The 22,439-nt window shown below is 40.3% G+C and overlaps 1 protein-coding gene across 5 annotated transcripts in view; it reads left to right on the top strand.

The window, feature by feature from the left end:
• KDM2B (lysine demethylase 2B) overlaps positions 1–22,439 on the top strand; it is a 3,837,686-nt gene that overhangs the window by 2,382,492 nt on the left and 1,432,755 nt on the right. For all 5 annotated transcript variants that reach the window (XM_044068658.1, XM_044068655.1, XM_044068654.1 and 2 more), the window contains one exon: positions 17,965–18,051. In XM_044068658.1, the coding sequence (XP_043924593.1) occupies positions 17,965–18,051 (87 nt within the window). The remainder of the gene's footprint in view (positions 1–17,964; positions 18,052–22,439) is intronic.

The following is a 22,439-nucleotide window of genomic DNA, read 5'->3' as shown; positions in this document are numbered from 1 at the left end:
GCTATGGCTAGAAGCGCCAGATGGTAGGCTCTAGGCACTACCAACTGCTGTACTCTCTCACCTTCTTGCCTTCCCTCAGGGGTCCACTCTATGTATAGTAACCATTTGTCCCAGTATACAGATTCCCCCATTCCTTGAGAATCAGGTGCCTCCCTAGCTACCTGCCTCAGGCCTTGCAATGTAGGGTCTGAGAGCTGAGCCTGTCTCAACTCTCTCCTTGTAACCCTTCCCGGCTCCCCTTCCACAGGAAGTCTGGCGTCCTCTGACAGAGGTGCCTCACTGTCAGCCTGGGTACTACTACTCACCACTACCTTTGCAGTCACTCTGTCCAAGGGAACATCAGTACCCACAAGCAGCCATGGCTCACATTCAGTCTCACTGCTACAGAGTAGCTTCCTCCCTGAAGTAACCACCTCACCAGTCCTGGCTGCAGGTTTGCAGTCTGTCTGGGTCTCCTCCAGGCTACCAGACCCACATGCTTGTCTTCTAGCCTGACTACATGTAACTGCATAAGCACATGGTACTGTCTCATCCAAATCCCTCCCTATCAGGACATTTGCAGGATGGTAGTTTGGTAGCCCTGTTGTCTCAAGACAACCTACTATTGGCATTTTGTCTTTCCCACTTACAGGCTCCCTCACCTTTTGTTCCTCACCTTGCCTCTGTGGACATCTGTATGCCACATGGCCCAACTGGTTGCATTCAAAACATTTAACTCTAGCTCCTGGACATGTACCTGGACTAGTGGCTTCCCCTGCTACTGGCAGATTCTGTTGGGGCAGTCTGTGCTGCCCACCATGGGTTCCTTTAGACCCATGAGCAGTACTGAGGGTCTCCTTCCTGTGCAGAGCTGTCCTGCTTGCCAGCTATAGGTCTCCCTTCTTCCCCAATTCATCTGAAGTAGCACATTGTCTTATCAGCTAACCAGATCCTCATGTCCTCAGGCAAAGTGCTAAGGGCTTGTTCCCTCACCAAAATGTCTGCCAGCCCTTCAAAAGTGGTGACCTGACATCCACTCACCCACCTATGGAAATAAGTGCTCAATTTAGCAACATATTCATGCACACTTTCATCTGCCTTGCGCCTATGCTCACAAAACTTTTTCCTATATGTTTCAGGTGTTAGCTTAAAAAACTCTAATAGACAATTTTTTACAGCAGTATAATCAAAACACTCAGCATCAGACATTTTAGATAATACAGTTACAGCTTTACCATGGAGTAAAGGGATCAGGAACCGTACCCAGAGCTCTTAGTCATTGTCATACTGTTTACATACCCTCTCAAACATATGAATGAAACTATCAAAATTATCCCCCTCTTTAAACTGCAGAAGAAATTTACTGGGGTCCAGTTACTCCCTTCACCATTACCTCCATGACTCTGGAGAAGAGTCAGCATCTCCTTCTCATGCTGCCTCTCTTTTTCCTCAGCTTCTAGGTGTAGCAGTTTCTCATTCTCCTCACTCTCTAGATGCCTCAGTCTCTCAGCTGCTTTTAATTCCACATGCCTAGCCTCCAACTCAAGTCTCTTTAGCTCCAACCGGATTTTTAAGTCCACTGCAGAAAGGTTGAGCTGTCCATTCTCTGAGGGTATTATATCTCCACTGCCAGTCTGATTGTCCTCCTGGTTGCTGTTTTCTGATGCAGCAGTAACCAAGGCTGCAATCAGGTCTGCCTTAGTCAAGTTTCCATGCACCAGTCCCCTAGCCTGGCACATCTCCGCCAGCTGGCTTTTTCTCAGCTTTCCATACTCCTCTGCTGACATGCTGCCTGCAGACCCTGACTAACTAAGCTAACAAAAGAAATAAAACAATTGTGATCTTAACTCTGAGTATTCACTGCGTGGCTGTATTAGAGTACAAAAACACCTTCAAGGCTCACTGTACACAAGCTACAGGATTCACTCTACCCATACCACTACAAGCCAGTTAGTATTTGCCAACTAATTAATATGTGATGTGGATATCCCACCGCTGCCAAACACAAATTTTCGGTGGATATCCCAATCATTGCCACCACAAATGTGACCCCCGTGCCCTGGCCCAGCAATCAAGGAGCCTCAATCCTCACCACTAACACCAGAGAGGGCATCTCATATATGGGAAAGGATAACAAATACACACAGTAAAGTGCAATTTCCCTTAAGAGCACACAGAGATCACAGTCAGTCTGGGGCTGGTCGCTCCCTTGCTCTCCAGGTCCTCAATAAGACTCCCCACTGGCACAGCTATAGTGTCCAGATCTCAGCCTAGTGGGCAAGCTAAAATCTCTAGTACCCTCTCTGTCCAATCAGTGCTTCGTGTCCCTGTCCAAGTAGCTCAGACACACACACACACACACACACACACACACACACACACACACACACACGCACTTTGAGAAGAGTTTAAACAACCACACTGACACTCCTGGGGAAGGCTGGCACAGTTTCTCCAGCTGTGCCCCTTTCTCCCAGACTATACGTTAGTTCCACTTGCCACTACCCACTAATACTTATTAGCTACTCAAAGGCCCTTAAAAGGTTGTCCAATTAGTACTGTGCAATATTATTATCCAATTGGTAGTATGACCCAACAGCCAAGGCTTATTAGAGTGATGTGGTACAGGATCCTTATATACATGCAAGGTACTCTTAGAGCTTAACTTATCTCTATACAAAACAGCCATAGTTGAAAGGTTTTAAAATATTTAATAATAAATAATAAAAACACAAGATAATACTTCTTACTATACAGTGCTAGTCAAGATTTCAGAGATCACATAGAAATACTTAAAATAAATCAGTAGTACAGTTCTGACATCACAGAAAAACACTTAGTCTAATCTTTCTAGTTCCTAGTTATTTCTAAAAGAAACCCCAAGTCTAAGATAACTTACATATGAGCAAGACAGTGCCATGAGTTGGATGGTCAAGACAAAAAATGCTTAATGCCTTCTGATTCTCTCTGTTTAAATTGCTGTTTTCAGTCCTGATTCCCATTACATCCCTTCACACGTTCCTGATGTTTCCAAGCTAACAGATACTACATAATTGTTATCTTGCACCTGCAGGAAATTGCAGCCATAAAAGACATTCCACATGTAAACTCTAGTAATTATTCCTTAAGTTAAAACAATAGGCAGGATGCTTCACTCCAGACTCATCAACTCCAAATTCTAACTTCAAAGGGACAGACATGAAATCATTTTAATTTCAAAGGACAGACAAGAAATGCTTGACTTAAGCTTTCTTTACAGCAGAGGGCAATGTTGCTACATTGTTTCACAGCATATTCTTTAATTTAAGAAAACAAGGTTGTATTTCAACATTTCACATTCATATTTACAAATGATAGAATTATTTGCACAATTCTGTCTGGCTAGGCTGGCAGCCTTCATCTATCTTCACCCAGTCATCACATGGCACTTTGATTATTTGCTTCCATACCAGCCATACATTTCACATTGTTTCAACTGATCTTTAACAGCCAGTGTTAGCCAGGGGTTTTTGTCTGTTTTCCTGCATCTAGGGCAAATGGCTTTCCATAGTCCTTGTGGCCTTGTTGAGAGCCTGGTTTGTAGTATTTCTTGTCTTGCTGCTCCTGTGGTTCCAAGCCCTAGAGTTCACCATAGAATGCTGAAGTAAGAAAGGACTTCTTCCAAAGAAGTTTCTTTTCAAAGGGGCAGGGCTGGATACTCTTTAAATGTCATTCTTGCCCAGACATCATGCTCTTGACATCAATGTGGATGCTTTATTTATTTACATTTTTGTTAGCTGGGTTGGTCCAACTAGACCTTATGGCCTGTTTTGAGATTTGCCCAGGACTCTAGCAAAATTACGTTGCATTTCTCTAAGTTAAGAATAGCCCAGGTTGCTGGCTGAAGGAAGTGGACATACTGGTATATTGCTTCATTCTCAGTTTCTGTCTTGTCCTGCAGCTGAAGAAAAGGAAGACGTAAGGAAAAGGAAGTCTTTGTCTTTCCAGCATGTATCACCCCAGAGATTAACATGTTTTCCACATGGTAAACACTGACCTTTTCTACTCTGAATGGTTCAGAAGGCCAAAGGTGAGCTGATGATGAACGTGATCTTCATTTAGTGGTCGGGAAGTTTCCTGTACACTTTTCTACCCTTCTATCTAATGCCATGCGTCATAGCAAAATTCAGAGAAGAAAGAATAAAACTCATGCTAACACAAATAAGTCTTAGACTTCAAAGATGGCTGCACATTGAGTAACAGCTTAATTCTAGCTCTCCCAGTGTGAAAATAGAAACTCAGCAGAGAAAGTCAGGGGACTTATATTTCTGGGTAAATTTCAGTAACTGGCTAGTAAGTGCATTGCCTGGATGCCAGGAAAAAAGAAATACAGAGGCCCTAAAATAAAATGAGCTGCAAAAGGTGAGGAAAAAGTACTGACTGACAATGGTACTGCAGCTGTTCAGCATTTGGCAATGGTACTGCAGCTGTTCAGCATAAGCAGTGCAATCTCCAGACATGACTTCCAGTAACCTAGAGGGAAGTATAAGACAATTACACTCACACCTGGTTAAAATAAATGAAACACTGATGGAGTATATCAACTCAAAAACCAAAGGCTGGAAAAAATGGAAGAAGCTTTAAACAGATATTTATATAAGTTGATAAAACTGCAAAAATCTGAGATTAAAATGAGGAAAAGGCAGATTGAATATGAGACTGCTCAAGAAGAGATGTTTCAAAAAATAATAGAATTAGAGGACAGAGCACATAGGTAAAACATGAGATTTTCTGCTATACCAGAGAAGCTGGAAGGAACACGCTGTATTAATTTTATGAAAGCACAAATAAGCAACTGGACTGGTATTCCACAGCAGGAGTTGTTAATTGAAAGGGCACATCATCTGTATGCTCCAAAACTGGCTGTGAGAAAGCAACCTAGACCTTTAATACTAAGATGCAATCTTACCAGCAGAAGGAGATGATTCTGACAAAACTGTGGCAGAAGGACAAAGTACTAAAAGTGGGAGAAATCAAAGTGTGGAGAATGATTACTCAGTGTACTCCAGGCAGAAGAGGAATAAATTTACTCCAGTAATCGGAATGATGAGAAGCAGGCATGAGATTCAAACCCAGCTATCTCCAAAGTTATTCTTTCCTGGAGGGACAAAATATTTTTTGATGCAATACATGCTAAGGAGGAAATACAAAAGGCTTTTTCTAAGAAAAAGTGAGATGTGAAACAGAAGGAGATTCTGCTTCTTGTTGTTCTGGTAACAAAGACCACAGAGAGAACTGTGCCAGTGAAACCTTTCCAATATTTCAATGGAAAATGCTTGAGAGAAGGAAAAAAAGCACAGCAGTTGACTAGAAAAATCAAGAGTATGTTGGAAAAGAAGCAGAGACAGGATTTGGGAGATGGAGATGAACAGGAATAAAACAAGTAATTTGGAAATTGACAAAAGTGGGATTACAAAGCAATAATTATATTTGTGAAAAATGACAGAACAGGAAAATCTGAAAATATTGGACTTTTTTGACTTTGTTAAATTTGGAGGAGACTCTAAATCATATGCCCTACTTTATATCATTAATGTTCGTAAAATACTTAGAGGAGGGGAAGAGAAGGGGGAAAGTTAACTGTAAGTAAAACATTTATTTTCTTTGCATGCTATAAAATAAAATTGTCTCAGTTATTTTAAGGGTAATGGGGATACTAATGTGAACAAGTGCTGATCATTTCTTTCTCCCTTTTTTCTCTTTCTCCTTGTTCAGTTTTAAGAAATGTAGGCACTGCGATGTAATAAAAGAAGAAAAGTCTGGTCAAAAATGCATGACAAAAGAAAACTTGATGTACTTATTTCATTCTTGCATGGGGAATTACTAGATTAAGGCTCTTAACCTGATCTAGTAACATGTTTTAAGAAAAAGCAAGTAAATGAAAAAGAACATTGAATATTATAAAGCTTTTTTTCTAGCAAATAAATGTATACTTAGTAGCATTTCTGTATCTGGTCCTCCTGTCTCCATGGAGACAATTTGATAAAGACAAACGGCTAGAAGATAATGTTTTCTGAAAGCATTCAAGTGTTTTCCCAACTGGAAGAGCTATAAAGATAAGACAAAACCAGACAGCACTTACTAGAAGCACAGACTGTACCATGTTTGGCCATGTAACATGGACCGAAACACCAAAGGCGGAGGTGTGTTCGTATTCATTAAGGATATCCACACCTCCAGGCTAGTTGCTCAGCATAATGCATCCGAGGTTATCCAAGTGCAACTAACTCTGGGCAAAACTGCAATGCAAATTGTAGCTTGCTACAGATCCCCCACCTTGCCCCCAGGACTCCCACTCCTCTTTTCTTGATGTACTGGAAAATATTAGGGTTCAACCAAACATCCTAATAATGGGCAACTTCAATTACCCCATGATTAACTGGGAAAACTACTCATGTACCAACTCCTTAGCTCAACGCTTTCTGGAATTCATAAACTCCAATGCCCTGGATCAACTTATCCACACCCCCACCAGGGGCAACAATATCCTAGACCTAGTCATTACCAACATGAGTGACCGATGTTTCACACCTGAAGTCAACTCCTCATTGGTCCGATCCGACCATAAGCTAATCACCCTTGATATCCATAACCCGCCCCGCCCCCATTAAGGAAACCACGGTAAAACATTTTTCCAAAGCCAACTTCATGCTTCTTAAGACAGAAGTGGTGAACTTCATGACACCCATGCAGATGGACAATACAGTTACAACTGCTGAATCCTACACAAATGCACTCTGTAAACACTTACACAAGTGCATGGATCGTGCTATCCCAAACAGAACCAAGATGCTATCCTCCAAAAAAAGGAAGCCAGTCTGGTGGTCCCCTGCCATAAATAAACTGTACAACAGAAGGAAGAAACTGTTGCAAAAGACAGTAAAATCCCATGAGTGAAGGAGCTCCCTGGTCAGCCTCAGTAAGAAGCTGAGATATCTTATAAGATCCTCCAAAGCTAGCTACGAAAACAAAATCAACACTAATTCTAAGGACAACTACAAAGCATTCTATAGCTATGTCAAGAATCTCGATGGCAGCACCCAGATCTGCTCTGAGTTACAGCACAACGGCATGAAAATTACAGAACCAACTGATATTGCCAACACCCTGGCTGATAGGTTCAGTGCTAACTTTAACCCCCCACCCCCTAAAGGGCCCATATCTATACAGGAAAAATGCAGAGTCCCTGTAATCACAAATACGCAGGTAAAAGCTGCACTCTCTAAAGCCAAAAACACAGCATCCATGGGACCGGACAGCATCCCAGGCTGTGTTTTACACGAACTTCAGAACGAATTGGCTCCGCACTTAAGCACCATGTTCAATAATAGCCTCGCATCAGGCTTTGCCCACTGAATGGTGCACAGCGTCATTTATCCCACTCCACAAAGGGGGAGCCATCACTGATCCTGGGAACTATCGACCTATTAGCCTGACGAGCCTGGTGTGCAAGGCCATGGAACGTATCATCATGGAACTCATAAACAAAGACATTGGTAACCTCCAAACTCTGGATTCCACCCAGTTCGGGTTTGTGAAAGGCAGATCATGCCTCCTGAACCTGATCGACTTCTTTGAGACAGTCACCAAAGCCGTAGATGAGGGTAAGGTGGTTCACACAGCCTATCTTGACCTCGCCAAGGCTTTCGACATCATCCCCCATTCTGGAATTATAGCTAAACTCACTAAATTAGGTATAAATCCCTACGTCACAAGATGGGTTGCCAACTGGCTCACTGACAGAACCCACACTGTAAAAGTTGCAGACTCCAAATCTGACCTCAAACCAGTGACAAGTGGAGTACCACAGGGTTCAGTCCTGGGACCTCTCCTGTTTGGTATCTACTTCTGTGAAGTACAGGCTAACACAGAAGGCCTCTGGATAATGAAGTTCACAGATGACTGCAAACTAGGAGCCATAGTCAAGTCCCCAAATGATGTGGACATCCTACAGAAGGGCCTCGCTGAGACAGATGCCTGATGTCAGAGCCATGGCCTCAAGCTCAGTGCCAAAAAGTGCAGTGTCACCCCCTTTGGTAACAACTCTGTATCCATGAACTACCACATAGGCAGCAATCTACTTAACACCGAATGTGTGATAAGAGATCATGGGACCCAGGTGGACAGTAGTCTATCCTTTGATAGTCACATCGCCACAGTAGTCAGGAAGTCCTTCTACGTGGCACACCTCATCATAAAAGGGTTCTCATCCAGGAAAAAAGAGGTCATTGTTCCCCTCTACTTGACACTCATTAGACCCATTATAGAGTACAACACCCCTTTTGGAATGTACCTCACAAGACATCTGCAGCAGCTGGAAAGGCCACAGAAGTACATCAGAAAGAGGATTACTGACCTCAAACAAATGCCCTACACTGACTGTCTCAAAAAACTCCAGCTTTATTCCGTAGCATATTGCTTATTCCGAGGCGATCTCTGCCTAACATATAAAGCTATGTCAAACCCAGAGCTGTTGAACATGCTACACCTAAAGAAATCCCAATCCCTCGGAGCTGCACGCTCTAGGGACCTAAACCTTGTCACCACAATAAACAGGACATGGAAGGATAGATTCCTTTCCCAGAGACGTCCCATACTCTGGAACAGGCTACCCATCTATGTCAAGCAAAGTTCTTCATTGGCACTCTTCAAGAAAAATCTTGATGAGTGGATGGGAAATAGGAAATACACCCCGGGGAACACTTCTGTGGCTCTGCTCAACAGTGGCACAGGAAAATAACTTTCTTGGGTGGCATAAGCCAGGAAACCTTGTTGGCTAGGCTTACATAGGCCCTTGGGCCGATAGCCTAGTATCTACCGATGAACCTATGTGTCTTAGCTTGGATAATCTTTCTTTTAGGTTAACCCAAGTATGGAAGTGTGACTCTCAGTTTGGGACACATGTTCCTGTTAGGAGGCTGAAATATCAATATTTGAAGATATACTTAGTTTTGTGTGTTAGTATTAAATTAATAGGTTTTAGGGGTGTTTTTTTGGTTTTGTTTGAGGGCTTTCAATAAAACAAAAAGCCTTGTAAGATGTGACATAGGCTGAACTGGATATGACAGGAAAGAACTGTATGCATGTAACATAAAAGCTGGAACTAGACACTTAACAAAAAAGCTCTTACAAGTAAAAGGTGGGAATAATAACTTTTTAACACAATGATACTTTCTGTAATGCCTTTAAATCTCAAGGGTCTCACAGATAAATGCAAAAAAAGAAAGAGTAGTGAACTTTATTAAAAATGTAAAGTCAAATAGCTATGTTACAGGAGACACACTTGGAAAAAACTGAACATGTGGATTTAATAAAGAAAGGTTTCAGGATGGTTATTCAGAGGAATACGTGGAACAAAGGAAAAGACAAGTACTTATATTAATTGCAAGAGGAGCTCTGATAGTGATAGGAGAGGATAAAAAGATAATGACAGATTTGTAGTGCTAAGGGGCTACTGGCAAGGGAGGAAAATTACACTGGCATGTATTGATATTCCACCTAAAACTGCTGTAATGGAGCTTAAGAAAATTCTGGGAAATAATCAGCTTTCAGCAAAGAATATTACTTATAGGTGGGGAATGGAATTTGATTTCCAGAAGTGAAGATGTCTCGGGGGGGGGGGGGGGATATAACAAAGGAGGGTACATTTTTGAAAAAAAAATATGAAAATATTTGGTATGGAAGATGTGAATTCAGTACTAGGAGTTCTGAGTGAATTTACATATTACTCCCCAAGAAACAAAAACTGGCCTAGGCTAGACAGAATTTACATTTCACATGAGCATGTGCATTTAATTGAAAGCCTTGTTATGCATCCAATAACTATTTCAGATCATGTTCCAATAATAACTAAAATAAAAATACAGAGTAAGGAAATAAAAATGAGGCACTGGTGCTTTCCCACCTATCTGTTGAAAAGAGGAATTTAAGGAACATGTAGTGGAAATTATTTAGGAGCTATTATAGAAGATAGAAATTTCTTCTGAAAATATAGCTAGAGAGTGGGATTAAATTAAAGTGGAGTTTAAAAATAGGGTGGAAATAAAAGAAAGAGAGATATAGTTACGGAGTAACAAGTATTATTTAGAGGGACTGACAAATATTAAAGTATCTCAGAACAGGTGGTATCTCACAGAACTAGAAGAGGAGCAACTGCAGAATTCTAAACAGAAAATAAGTGATTACCTCGATAATATGCATACATTTATAAAGATTGCTGTTAAGCAGCTGTTTTTTTAATAATAACTGTAGAGCACAAAAACTTTTAGCACATCTCAGGCAACAGAAAGTAGAAAGGGCTGTCACCAAGCTTGGGGAGCCTACAAAAAGGAAGATAACAAGAGATCCTGTAGAGGAATTAGAAATATTTTGGAAACTCTATGAAAGTCTGTATAAAGCAGATAAATATGGAAATCAAGAAAGGATACAAATGGAAATGTTTATAGAAGAATTAAATATGCCAAAGTTACAGGTAGATGAGGCTTTACCAACAGTTAGTGTTGGAGGAGAGGAGATAAAATGGTGATGTATAACCAATCCAAAGGAAAGACCCAAGGAATAGATGGTATTCCTGTGAAAGTTTGGAAGCTAGGAAGGAAAAACTGATAAAGATCTGGAAGGTTTTCTTTAACAGTATTTCAAGAAGAGAAGAAGTACCAACATCCTGGAAGAAAGCGGTGGTAGCTGTAATACCTAAAGAGGGTAAAGACTTTTCAGATCCAGCTTCATACACACCCATTTCATTACTAAATTATGATTATAAAGTGTTTGTCTATAATGGCTAAAAGAATGGCAAAAGTGAAACCAAAATTGATAGATATGGATCAGTGTGGTTTTGTGAAGGGGAAGCAGACATTTGACAACATTAACAGAACACTGATGATCCAGAGGGAAGCAGAATGTAAGAAAATACCACTGTTGTTGGTGGGTCTTGAAGAGAAAGCATTTGACAGAGTAAGCTCGGCCTTTATGAGCAGGGCAATGGAAGCATTTGCATTTCCTAAAAAAATTATAAGGTTGATTAGAGAATATACAAGGAATCAGAGGTGAAAATTAAAGTGAGTGGGTTTCTCTCTGATACTTTCTACTTGAGCAGAGGAACCAGGCAAAGGTGTCATCTTTCCTCTTTGTTATTTGAATAATATGTAGAATCAAGGATATAATTGGTATGGTAGTCAAGTAAAGCTGGCTGCATTTGCAGATATTATTTTATACTTAATTAAACCAGAAAAGGACATTTCAGTGTTGTAGAACATTTTTGAGACAGTTTCATGTCTTTTTGGGATACAAAATTAATGAAGACAAAACAAAGGCAATAGCTGTAAATTATGTACACACCACAAATTGGTTCAGCAATATCCATATTTATGGGGACATGATAAATTATAAATGAAAGTACCTAGGATTATGGTTTAAAATTATTCTGGTGTGGCAGCTAAGGATATGTGGGAAGAGACTAAACAAAAGATAATACAAAGTCTGAGAAATTGGAAGCTCTGTTATATGGATATGGATAGTAAGGAACAGACAGTTATAATGTTTTTAGTCCCTTTAGTCTTATACACAGGTCAGGCATATTTTTATTAACCAGAGGATAAGTCATGGATAGCAATTAATAAAGAGCTGTATGATTTTATCTGGGAGGGGAAGATGGCAGGAGTCAAATATGATAGCTGATTCTTCCAAAGAACAGGGCAGATTGGTATTACCTTTTTTGAAGGGGTATTTCAGAGCTACACAGTTATGGCTCCTATACATAGCACAAGCAGAAACCTATAATTCAAAGTGGAAAGGCTGATGATGAAACAGTAGAGAAGTTCAAGAAACAAAGACAGACTGTGATTTTGGATGCAGAGCTTTAAGGAGAGTAATTGTAATCATAGAGAATGTTATATTCATAAAGTAGCAGAAATTATTCTAAGAACTAAGCAAGCACAGGAATGGAGAAAGGAGATTCTGCCGATAAGGATGACTGCAATTAGGGATACAGACAATAAGCAAGAGGAGGCTGGAATTTATTGGCGAAAACTGGCAAAGAAACTAAGTTAGTGTGAGCAATTAACTAGAGAGGGAAAGGTAATAGAATGGGAAAGTGCCAAGTATTTATTTGGACTACAGATTAGAGATTGCCTTCCCTATTAAGGATTGATATCAGAGTATAGGCAAAGAGAAAGAAATAGGGGTGTCCCTAAACGATAGACCAGCACTGGTAAAGCTATTAGTAGAATCTAGAACAGAAGCTGTTGTTAAAAAAGGAATAATTAGTAGAGCGTATAAAATATTGCATGATAACTATTTTATGCATGTCTCTCAAATGTGCAACAAAATCTAGAAGATTTAGGACTTTTGCTTGGAAATGTTTACATAGGTATTTTTATACAGCAAGTAGACTCCAGAGAATTTTTCCTAAGGTAGACTGCAAATGTTGGAAGTGTGATGTGGAAGGAATATGGAATTGGAAACATATTTTTTGGGAGTCTTATGATTTGGCAGACTTTAAAGATTCCATGCAGACTACTCTATCAGAGATATTGGGTGAGCAAATTGGTGTATTTAAGGAAATTATTTTTCTGAGCTACGATACAGAATCAGAATTACCTTGATGTTGTAAAGCCTTGCTGATTGTAAATATGGTGGCTGCTAAAAAAACTATTACTTGAAAATGGAAATCAAAGTCTAAACCAACTGGACTAGAAGTAGTGAATGTAGTAACAGAGGTAAATCAACTAGAACTGGGATCTTTAGGAAAGGGTAGGAGTAAATCACATTGAAAAAAATGGGAATTGTGGGAACATACATGGGAGGAATGGGGTTCAAAAGAAGACTGGATTTAAATGATCTATGTAATGTTTGACTGACAATGATTTTGTAGATTATAAGTGATGCATAATGTTTGCAACTAAAATTTGTCAGTGGTTTGTGATGCATAATGCTTGCAACTGAGATTATGTCAATATGGTTTGTTTTCATTTATATAAATGTATGATTGCCTATGTCATAAGTGATAATTTAGTAAAGATGTCTCTTGTTTTAAAAAAAACACAGATATGTCTTATAAATCCCCAAATTTTTTCACCTGTACATGAGGGAATTTACATAGGCAAGATCAAATGTAAGAACAGATTTTTGCCATCAAATAAGAGTTCTTTTAATGCATTATACAGGCATGACATTCTATGTAGTAGTTTTAAGAGGTTTATTTTTATGTATTAGACCATGTGTCAAGAGATGGAAAATTCTGAGACAGAGAATGAGCGTTCATAGGTTCATAGGTTCATAGGTTTATACTAGGCTATCTGCCCTAAGGCATTTATAAGCCTAGCCCAAATTTTTGTGGCTTACGCCACCCCTTATATGAAAAAATACTGTGCCCATTAGTTTGTTGTGCCTCTGTCCAGCAGTGATACAGAGATGATTCCCGGGGTAAACCTACGATCTCCCATCCACAGGTCTAGATTTCTCTTGAACAGAGTCAGCGAGGTGCTCTGCCTCACATGGACCGGGATTTTATTCCACAGCATAGGGAGTCTCTGAGTGATAAATCTATCCCTCCAGCACATCCTATTTATATCCGTGCTAAGGTTTAAGTCGCTTGCTCTAGTGGTTTTGGTGGATTTGGATTTTTTGAGGTGGAGCATGTCCATTAATTCCGGGTTGGACATGGCCTTGTATGTCAGGCACATGTCACCTCTGAGCAGACGGTATGCGACTGAATAGAGCTGGAGTTTCTTCAATCTGGCAGCATATGACAGATTTTGGAGTCCCTTTATCCTTTTGGTGAGGAACTTTTGGGGTCTCTCCAATTGCTGCAGATGTCGGGTGAGATACATCCCGAATGGGGCATTGTACTCGATCATTGGTCTGATAAGTGAAGAGTACAGGGGAACAATGACCTCACTAGATCTGGATGTGAATCCCTTCATGATCAGGTGGGCAATGTAGAAGGTCTTTCTAACCACTTTAGCAACGTGAGTGTCAAAAGAAAGGCCACTGTCAACCTGTGTCCCCAGGTCCCTGATAACCTCTTCTGTGCTTAGTGGATTGCCACCTATATGGCAGCTTGGGGTTACCTTGTTTTTCCCGAAGGTTATGACTATACATTTTTTGGCGTTTAACTTCAGGCCATGGCTCTGGCACCAGCTATCTGTTTCCGTGAGTCCCTTCTGAAGGATATCCGTGTCCGATGCACTTTCCACTATGGTGCCCAGTTTGCAGTCGTCTGCAAACTTTGTCAGCCAAAGTCCTCCCATGTTGGCCTGTACTTCTGAGAAGTAGATGCCAAACAATAGGGGGCCAAGGACCGAGCCCTGTGGGACACCACTTGTGACCGGCTTGGAGTCTGACATAGCGCCAGCAACTCTAACCCTGTGGGTTCTGTCCTTAAGCCAGTTTGCAACCCATCTTGTGACATATGGGTTTACATTTAAGCTGGTAAGTTTTTCTACAATACCGAGTGGGGTATTGTGTCGAAAGCCTTTGCAAGGTCAAGGTAGGCTGTATGGACTGCCTTACCCTCATCAATGGCCTTGGTGACTGTTTCGAAGAAGTTGACCAAGTTCAAAAGGCATGATCTTCCCTTGACAAAGCCAAACTGGGTCGGGTCCAATGTCTGCAAGTCCCCTATATCTTTGTTTATGAGCTCCATTATGATCCTCTCCATAGCCTTGCAGACTAGACTTGTTAAGCTTATGGGGTGGTAATTACCAGGGTCCGTAGAGGTGCCGCCTTTGTGGAGTGGGACCACAGTTGCCGTACGCCACTCTTTGGGCACGTATCCTGTGGTAAGGCTGAGATTAAACAGCTGCCTTATGTGCGGGTTTAATTCCTCATTTAGCTCGTGTAGCACACAGCCAGGGACACCATCCGGTCCCATTGATGCTGTGTTTTTAGCTTTAGAGAGAGCAGCTTTCACCTGTGCATTTGAGATGTCCGGGAGGCTACACTCGGCTGGGATAGTTATCTCTCCTTTAGGGGAGAGGGGTGAAGTTTGCACTGAACCTGTCTGCCAGTATGTTGGCAATGTCTGTGGGTTCAGTGATTTTTGTATCATTTTGGACTAATTCTGGGCATATCTGGGAATTTCCACCCAGGTTCCTAACATAGCTGAAAAAGGCCTTATGATTGTCCTTTGAATCCATGGCAATTTTTCTCTCAAAATTGGCCTTAGTTGATTTTATGAGTGCTCGTATTTTTTTACTAATAATGATCAGGGTGACTTCCCTTTTATGGATTTTGTTCTATCATGTAATAGCTTTCTCCTCTTATTGTAAAGTTTGTTAATGGCTGGGGTCCACCAGACTGGACTTTGCCCTTTGTGGAAAGAGTCTTGGTTTTATTTGGGATTGCCTGATCCATGCAGTCCTGGAGGTGTTCATAGAAGGCATTTGTAAGGGCTTCCGCAGCTTGGGTTGTGGTTTCCACTGGCTCAGGGGCCTTGAAGGATACCATACCAGTCTTGAGTAGTGTGAAGTTTGCTTTAGAGAAGTTCTTCACTATGGTCTTTTTTGTTTGGGGTGGGGGGGGGATGTGGATTTCCAGTGAGATTAGTTTATGATCAGATCTCACCAATGAGGGATATACTTCCGGTGTGGAGCATTTTGTCCCCATGTTTGTGACAATGAGATCTAGTATATTTTCTCCTCTCGTGGGAACAGTGACTAGCTGTTCCATGGCATTTAAATTTATGAACTCCAGGAACCGTTGGGCTAGAAAGTTAGGGCTTGAGTAATGTTCCCAGTCTATATTCGGGTAGTTGAAGTCACCCAATATGATGGTGTTTGGAGATACATTTATACCCTCCAGTGTCTTCAGGAAGGCTGTGTGGGGTTCCTGAGTTTGAGAGGGTGGCCTGTAGCATGCTACAATTTGTAGAGCAGTTTTGCCTATGGTTAGTTGCACCTGGATGGTTTCCGAAGCTTCGTGCGTTGCCACCAACCTGGAGGTGTGGGTATCCTTTATGAATATGGATACACCCCCTCCTTTTGTAGTGTGGTCCGGGTTTTGGGGCCGGAACGCATGATATGAGGTAAAACCTAATAGTGCCGGGGTGCTCTCAGGAGCCTTGAACCAGGTTTCAGTTACAGCACAGACATCGATGTTCTCCATACTGAGAAGGGCCTCGAGTGCGTGCATTTTGAGATTTAGACTTCTGGCATTGAGCAGCATTACCCTCAGTTTCTTCCCATTTTTGTTTTCTAGGGTGGTAGGTTTAGAATTTGAGCCTTGCCTAAAAAGGCACTATGGGGTGGCAAGAGCCTTAGCCAATATCCGGAATCCCAGGGTGACAGGTGCAAGCCGTCCCTTGCGAAGCAGCGTGGCTTGTCAAGCATGTCATCCCAGGCAGACAGACACTGGATCCCCTTTGAATGACACCAGACATTAAGCCAATTGTTAAAGCTGATCATCTTGTCTCTATATTGTTGCATCATTCTTGGTGAAGGAAGGATACTGCTCAGGGTTAGGGTCATACCTGCCTGGGCTACATAATCAGAGAGCTCCTCTATGTCTCTTTTCATGTAGTCCAGGGAGGTACGTCTCAGGTCGTTCACACCAGCATGGACAATGACTGTGTCATATTTGTACTTGCCGTGGAGTGACCCGAGTGCTTGTGTTATGTGGCGGATTCTAGCCCGATAGGCAGCTTACTGTGACCCTCTCCTTGTTCAGCCTGGTGAGTGGGACGTCAGTGTGTCTGACTATGGAGTCACCTATGACAAGTATGTTTGGTGTTGTATTTGGCCTTAAGGGCTGTGACTGCTTTGCACACTGCTTTTGTGGTTTATGTGTTGCTTGTGGGGTGTCTTGAGGTAGCAGTTGTTTGGGTGTCTGCTTTGGAGGCCTCTGCTGTTTAGGTAAATTTTTACTCAGATCCTCCGAGTATGTCTTTGTGTGTTTATGTGTTTGATTCAGTGGAGTGGTAGCATTATGTGAGGCTGGTTTTGTGGTGTGTGTAGTTGCCTTCTCCTCCTGTCTGGTCTTGCCAGTCCTGAGTTGAGAGAGCTCAGCCTCCAGTTTGGCTAAATAGCTGCATCTCTCGCAAGTATTTGTGTTATGTGGGAGGAGGAGTATACAGTAAACAGTATAGCTGCAGGCTTTTTTCAGTGCAAGTTCCCAGGTTTCAATACCAGTTTGATAAAAGTCTCAGTGTTTATTTTGTAAAGTGACAAAAGTGATTTCTGGTATATTAGACGTGAGTATTTTCATTCAGCGTGGATCCTTATTTTGTAGTACTTTTTTAAAGGATTGCTGTTTGATCTTTCCATAATTCTCTACTGTTGTTCTTTTCTTTTCTTTGTGTGTGTGTGTGTGTGTGTGTGTGTGTGTGTGTGTGTGTGTGTGTGTGTGTGTGTTTCCTTAAGATTATGCTATGGCATTGAACTGTATGACTAGAAGGGCTGGATGTGCTTTCCTGGCTTAGCAATTTTTGCCATGGTGTGTGCTGTTTGGAAGCAACATGCTCCAACATGTCGTCTAGAGAAAATGTAGCACTTTGGCATGTTTGGAAGATGAGACCTCCCCCAAAATCCTTGCAGATCATATAAGATGGGGAGGAGATAGCTGTAATTTAAAACTACAGTTAATTAGTTAACTACAGTACTAGACAGGGGGAATAATATCTGATAGGGACATTAATTCTGTGTTTAGAAACCAGGTGTAGTAAGAATAACAGGAAAATTCTACTGTAGCATTTTGGTATTTAACTTGTAGACATATTCCATTTAAGTAGGATAAATTATGCCAGTGACATAAGGCATAACTTTGTCCTTAGAAACTTGTGAATTCATTTTGTGAGACCTTCTTTAATCATTTCTGATGGGATATAATTTTAGTATTTCAGATGTAGCCACTCACATATATGATATTTGTAGAATTCCATATCTGAAGTTTAAACTGTCCAGGTTGCATATTGCTAATGCATTTCTTAACCATTGCATTTTGTAATTACAGTCAGTGCTGAAGGAACATGAGAACGATGATCAAAATTTAGCCATTTCAGGAGTCCCTGTGGTCAACTGGCCAAGGAAGGTTGTGAAGGTAGGTGACCAGCCTTATGCTGTCTGTATTTATGAAGACATCCAGATAATAAAGTCAGTTATCTACAAACTACTCTTTGTGAAAGTCTGATTCATGGCAAAATTACACAACTACCCTCAAGTGCTTATTTTTTTTTTTGCTCTTTACAGACTGTTGTCAATGAATTGTGTGATTCTGTCTGTTTAACTGTAGATCCAACATCTAAACATGGACGTAGAAACATGGAAAAGAAGGGAAAAGTAATGTTAGAAGAGACTGAGGTATAGTTCAGACAGAATTTTTGAAATTACCAAGTTATAGTGGCTTTAGGAGGCTGAACTTTTTGAAAATTAAATTAAATTCAGTGGTTGTAAAGAATACTGGGTACCAAAATTTGTAGTGGAAAGAAAGTCAGTGAGTCTGGAGACAGTAGAGGGTAATGTGAGGAAAATCATAGCCATAAGGCAGATGGGAAAAGAAAATAGAGTCCAGATGTATGGGTGGCAAATTGAATTCACTAATGGTAGGGTGTGATTGATATGCAGGCATTAAGGATCTAGATTACATTGTCAAAAAACCTCTTCAGCGAACGCCTGTTTGCTGAACACTAAACAGCGAAATCTAACTCCCCTGAACGGCTGTTTCGGCGATTTTTTTTTCCTAGTGAAAAAAAACGCTTGGCCATCATCAAGAATTTGCCCTTTTCCCCACGGTAGTGCAATCTCAGAGTTGGTATATTTAGTTGGGGGGGGCAAAGCTCCCCACTTTGAAGGGTTTGAAATCATGCCTGGTTTTTGGTTGGACAAGCAATTTTGTCCCCTAGGAAAAAATTTGCTGAAACAGATGTTCGAAGAAGTTGGATTTCACTATTTAGTGATTGGCGAACAGATGTTTGCTGAAGAGGTTTTTCAACAAGAAAATATACACCTGGCATTAGTAGGAGGGGAGGATGTCATAGGCATAAAATAAAAGAAGGGGCATCAGAATAAGCAATGACAAGATGGCATACCTTAATTGAGTTTATGGTTTTTATGTGATAAAGAAAGAACAGGATTGAAGAAGATGATAGTTTTTGTAGAAATGAAAATGTACATAGTGATTACAATATATGCTTGTTTTGTTGAAGGCCTAGAGGATCATGACTGGAAGAACATATGAGCCCAAGAACATAACAGGAGGAATCCAGCAATAATTGCAGAGAGGATCAGGGGAGAAGACTGAAGCTAAGGGGAGAGACCAGCTATCAAGTTAAATAACATAAAGTAGATAGGTATTTCATAAAGGAAGGACCAAGCTGTTCACTGAGCAGATGGTGTATTTACATTGTGAATGTTCAACTACACAGGACACTAGGTAGAATGAAAAAGAAAAGTGGCTAAGTTTACTTTGAGCGGAAACTGCTTAATCGGATAATGAACACAATAAGTAAGTCTTGTTAAAAGCAATCTGATAATCAGAAAATGAAGAGGTAGAGAGAAAGAGAGGCAGAGAAAGAAAGAGAGAGACCAACCTCATGTGAGAATGCATGTGGGGTTCATTACTTCATATATGTTACAGTAGAGGTGACGAAGCAGAGAGCACTGTTGCCAAGGGAAGTTTGCAGGAAGTTTTGGTGTTCAGTATCCCTCTTAGAGTTACCACCATTGTTCTGAGTGAGTAGAGCAGGGAAACACAAAATTAAGGAATCCATTGAATGTCTGAGGAGCTGATGCACTAAGCAAGGTTATAAGATTCCAAGCTGCTTGAAGAGTGCGTGAGAGGATCAGAAGACCTAGAGGCTTTATATAAGGGGCTGCTTATATCTCTGTGTGAATGGGAAAGAAATAATGAAAGCTGAATGGAAAATGTTACAAATGATGTCCCTTGAAATTCAACTGGTGGAGGCTGAAAGAGTTGAGAACTGCTTGAAGTTGCAGAAGAAATGGAAATTGCTAAATAGAATAATATAAACAGTCATTAAACAGGTGAGGGAGGAAGTGGCGCATGGAATATAATGCTGTGCAGTGCCAGAGGAACACACAAGAGTGAGCCATTGGTATTTGTTTATTTTGTTTATACACTTTTCCTAAAAAGTTCATTCAGTCGAGACCACATTAATAATTCATTGAAAGTATTTGTAATCTGCTCTGATGTTTCGTGACATTAAAGTTAGTTTTATTAGTTAAAAGGTAGAAGCAAATCTCTCAACCTGGATACATAAAAAAATGGAATAAGGCCCATAAAAAGTAGGTACAACTGGCCAAATATCTGGACACTGGTCAACATAAAACTTGCACGTATAATAACATAACTCTGCCCACTCCAATGGAATTGTGGCATACCAGCATTCAACTAATTGTGAAAACATTCCCCAATTTAACATTAACTCTGAAAATATACATTCACACAGAAACACCAATTAAAGTCCCATTACAGCATTAACAAAAAATCTTAAGGGTAGTAGTAGGCAGTAGGCATGTAAAGCATTTTGGCATTTTTATTTCTGCCCTACCACACTTCTAGCATGCACACACTGACATCATGTTAGCTTCACTCTTACATAAATTCATTAAAATAACATATATCAGTAACTGTAACATCATGTATAAAACAACTTTGCACTCATTTAATCTTCATAGGAAACTAAAGTCTGTCATAACAATCATTGGTATAACAAGCCACTGTTGTTGTCAATATGTGGGTATCTATCAGGCCATTCTGATCAATGGATGAAATAAATCTGATTCGGAAACCTTCTGCTCTTGTAGTTATGTAAATACCAATGTGCATTAGTTTTGTAAACAAATCTGGTAGCTGCTGATGGTGAACACTGTCTCATATCTCTAACTGTCCCCAAATTAGACTCATATTTTAGCTCTCTTCTTAATCCCAATTCCCTCCTAACTTTTGGAGAAAAGGTGGTATATCACACAATATATAATGACAATAATTAGCATTATACACTTCTTTTATGTTAGAAAATGTATATTAATTCATAGGATCTTATTCTGACAGACTCAGATTAATATAAATATATGTGTGTGTGTGTGTGTGTGTGTGTGTGTGTGTGTGTGTGGGTGTGTGTGTGTAAATATATATATATATATATATATATATATATATATATATATATAGAGAGAGAGAGAGAGAGAGAGAGACACACAACACCAACACACACACACACACACACACATATATATATATATATATATATATATATATATATATATATATATATATATGTATTATAAATAAAATATAGTGTATATATGTATATGGGTCTACTTTAGTAGACCGAAATACCACATGATCGACACTCAAAACACTGAGCCCAGGAGGATGAACGTGCACAACACTGAAACTTCACATAAGCGAAATGCCATTTCACCATCAACTACCCCATGCACCAGTGGAAGAGCGGAGTCTCACAGGTCCTCCCTGTAAGTTGAAATAGCAAGTTCTACATTTGTAACAGGCTGGTGTAGTCTGCTACAGTAAGATCATGATACAGTGAGGATCGGAAAATACCCCCTTTCCTCACTGTAGTGTGATCTCGGAGTTGGTATATATATTTAGCGGGGGGGAGGCACAGCCACCCACAAGAGCAGACAAGGTTGAACGGCATTGTGAGTAAGTGCTGTTAGTTCATGGCAGCTTGTGTTTATTTCATCTAGTTTATATGGATGCATGGGGTAGTTGAGTTAGTTGGGTAATTGAGGTGTAGGAAGGTTTGTTTATTTTGTAGTTGCTTTTTGGGTAGTTTGTTATCTGTTAAAGTATACTAAGTAAAGGTTTTATTTAAGGTTTTTATTAAGTACATAGGAGGAAATTATTTAGCATAGGTTGCGGGGAATGATTTTGTGCTTACTAACGGTATTGGGAACATTGTGTTGTAAAATGTTTCTTACTAGTCTGTATGTGTCAGTGTTTTGTAAGTCGATATTCTGACAGTTGCTTATGTGAGGTTTCGGTGTTGTGTAGTTTCGTTTTTTGGGCTCGGTGTTTCTAGTGTCGATCATGTGGTATGCCGGTCTAATGAAGTGGACCTATATATATATATATATATATATATATATATATATATATATATATAGTGTACAAGTACTATCTCTTGTGCAGTGCACGTTTAATTATGGAATTATACAGTTAAACAAGTAAATAGAAATAAATATTTATCAGATTCAGTAGTAAATGCAGTACAACCAATAAGACACAGTAAAATAGATAACAAAATATTAGTCATCAGTCTCTGTTGTCTTCTTCCTACTTAGGTCATATTTCACAGTTTGCAATTAGCTTTATAATAATTCTCTTAAGCTTGATGGACGCCACTCATTTTGGTCTCCTTTTAATATACAGAAGTAAGTGTCCCACATTGTCTGATGGCATTCTGAAGCATGCATATTGTAATAATTTAGGATGCCATGTGA

The sequence above is a fragment of the Protopterus annectens genome, chromosome 4.part0 (assembly GCF_019279795.1).
Source record: "Protopterus annectens isolate FY-2018-M chromosome 4.part0, PAN1.0, whole genome shotgun sequence".
NCBI lineage: Eukaryota > Metazoa > Chordata > Ceratodontiformes > Protopteridae > Protopterus > Protopterus annectens.
The sequence above is the reverse complement of the archived record's forward strand: the minus strand, read 5'-3'. Positions and strand labels throughout refer to the sequence as shown.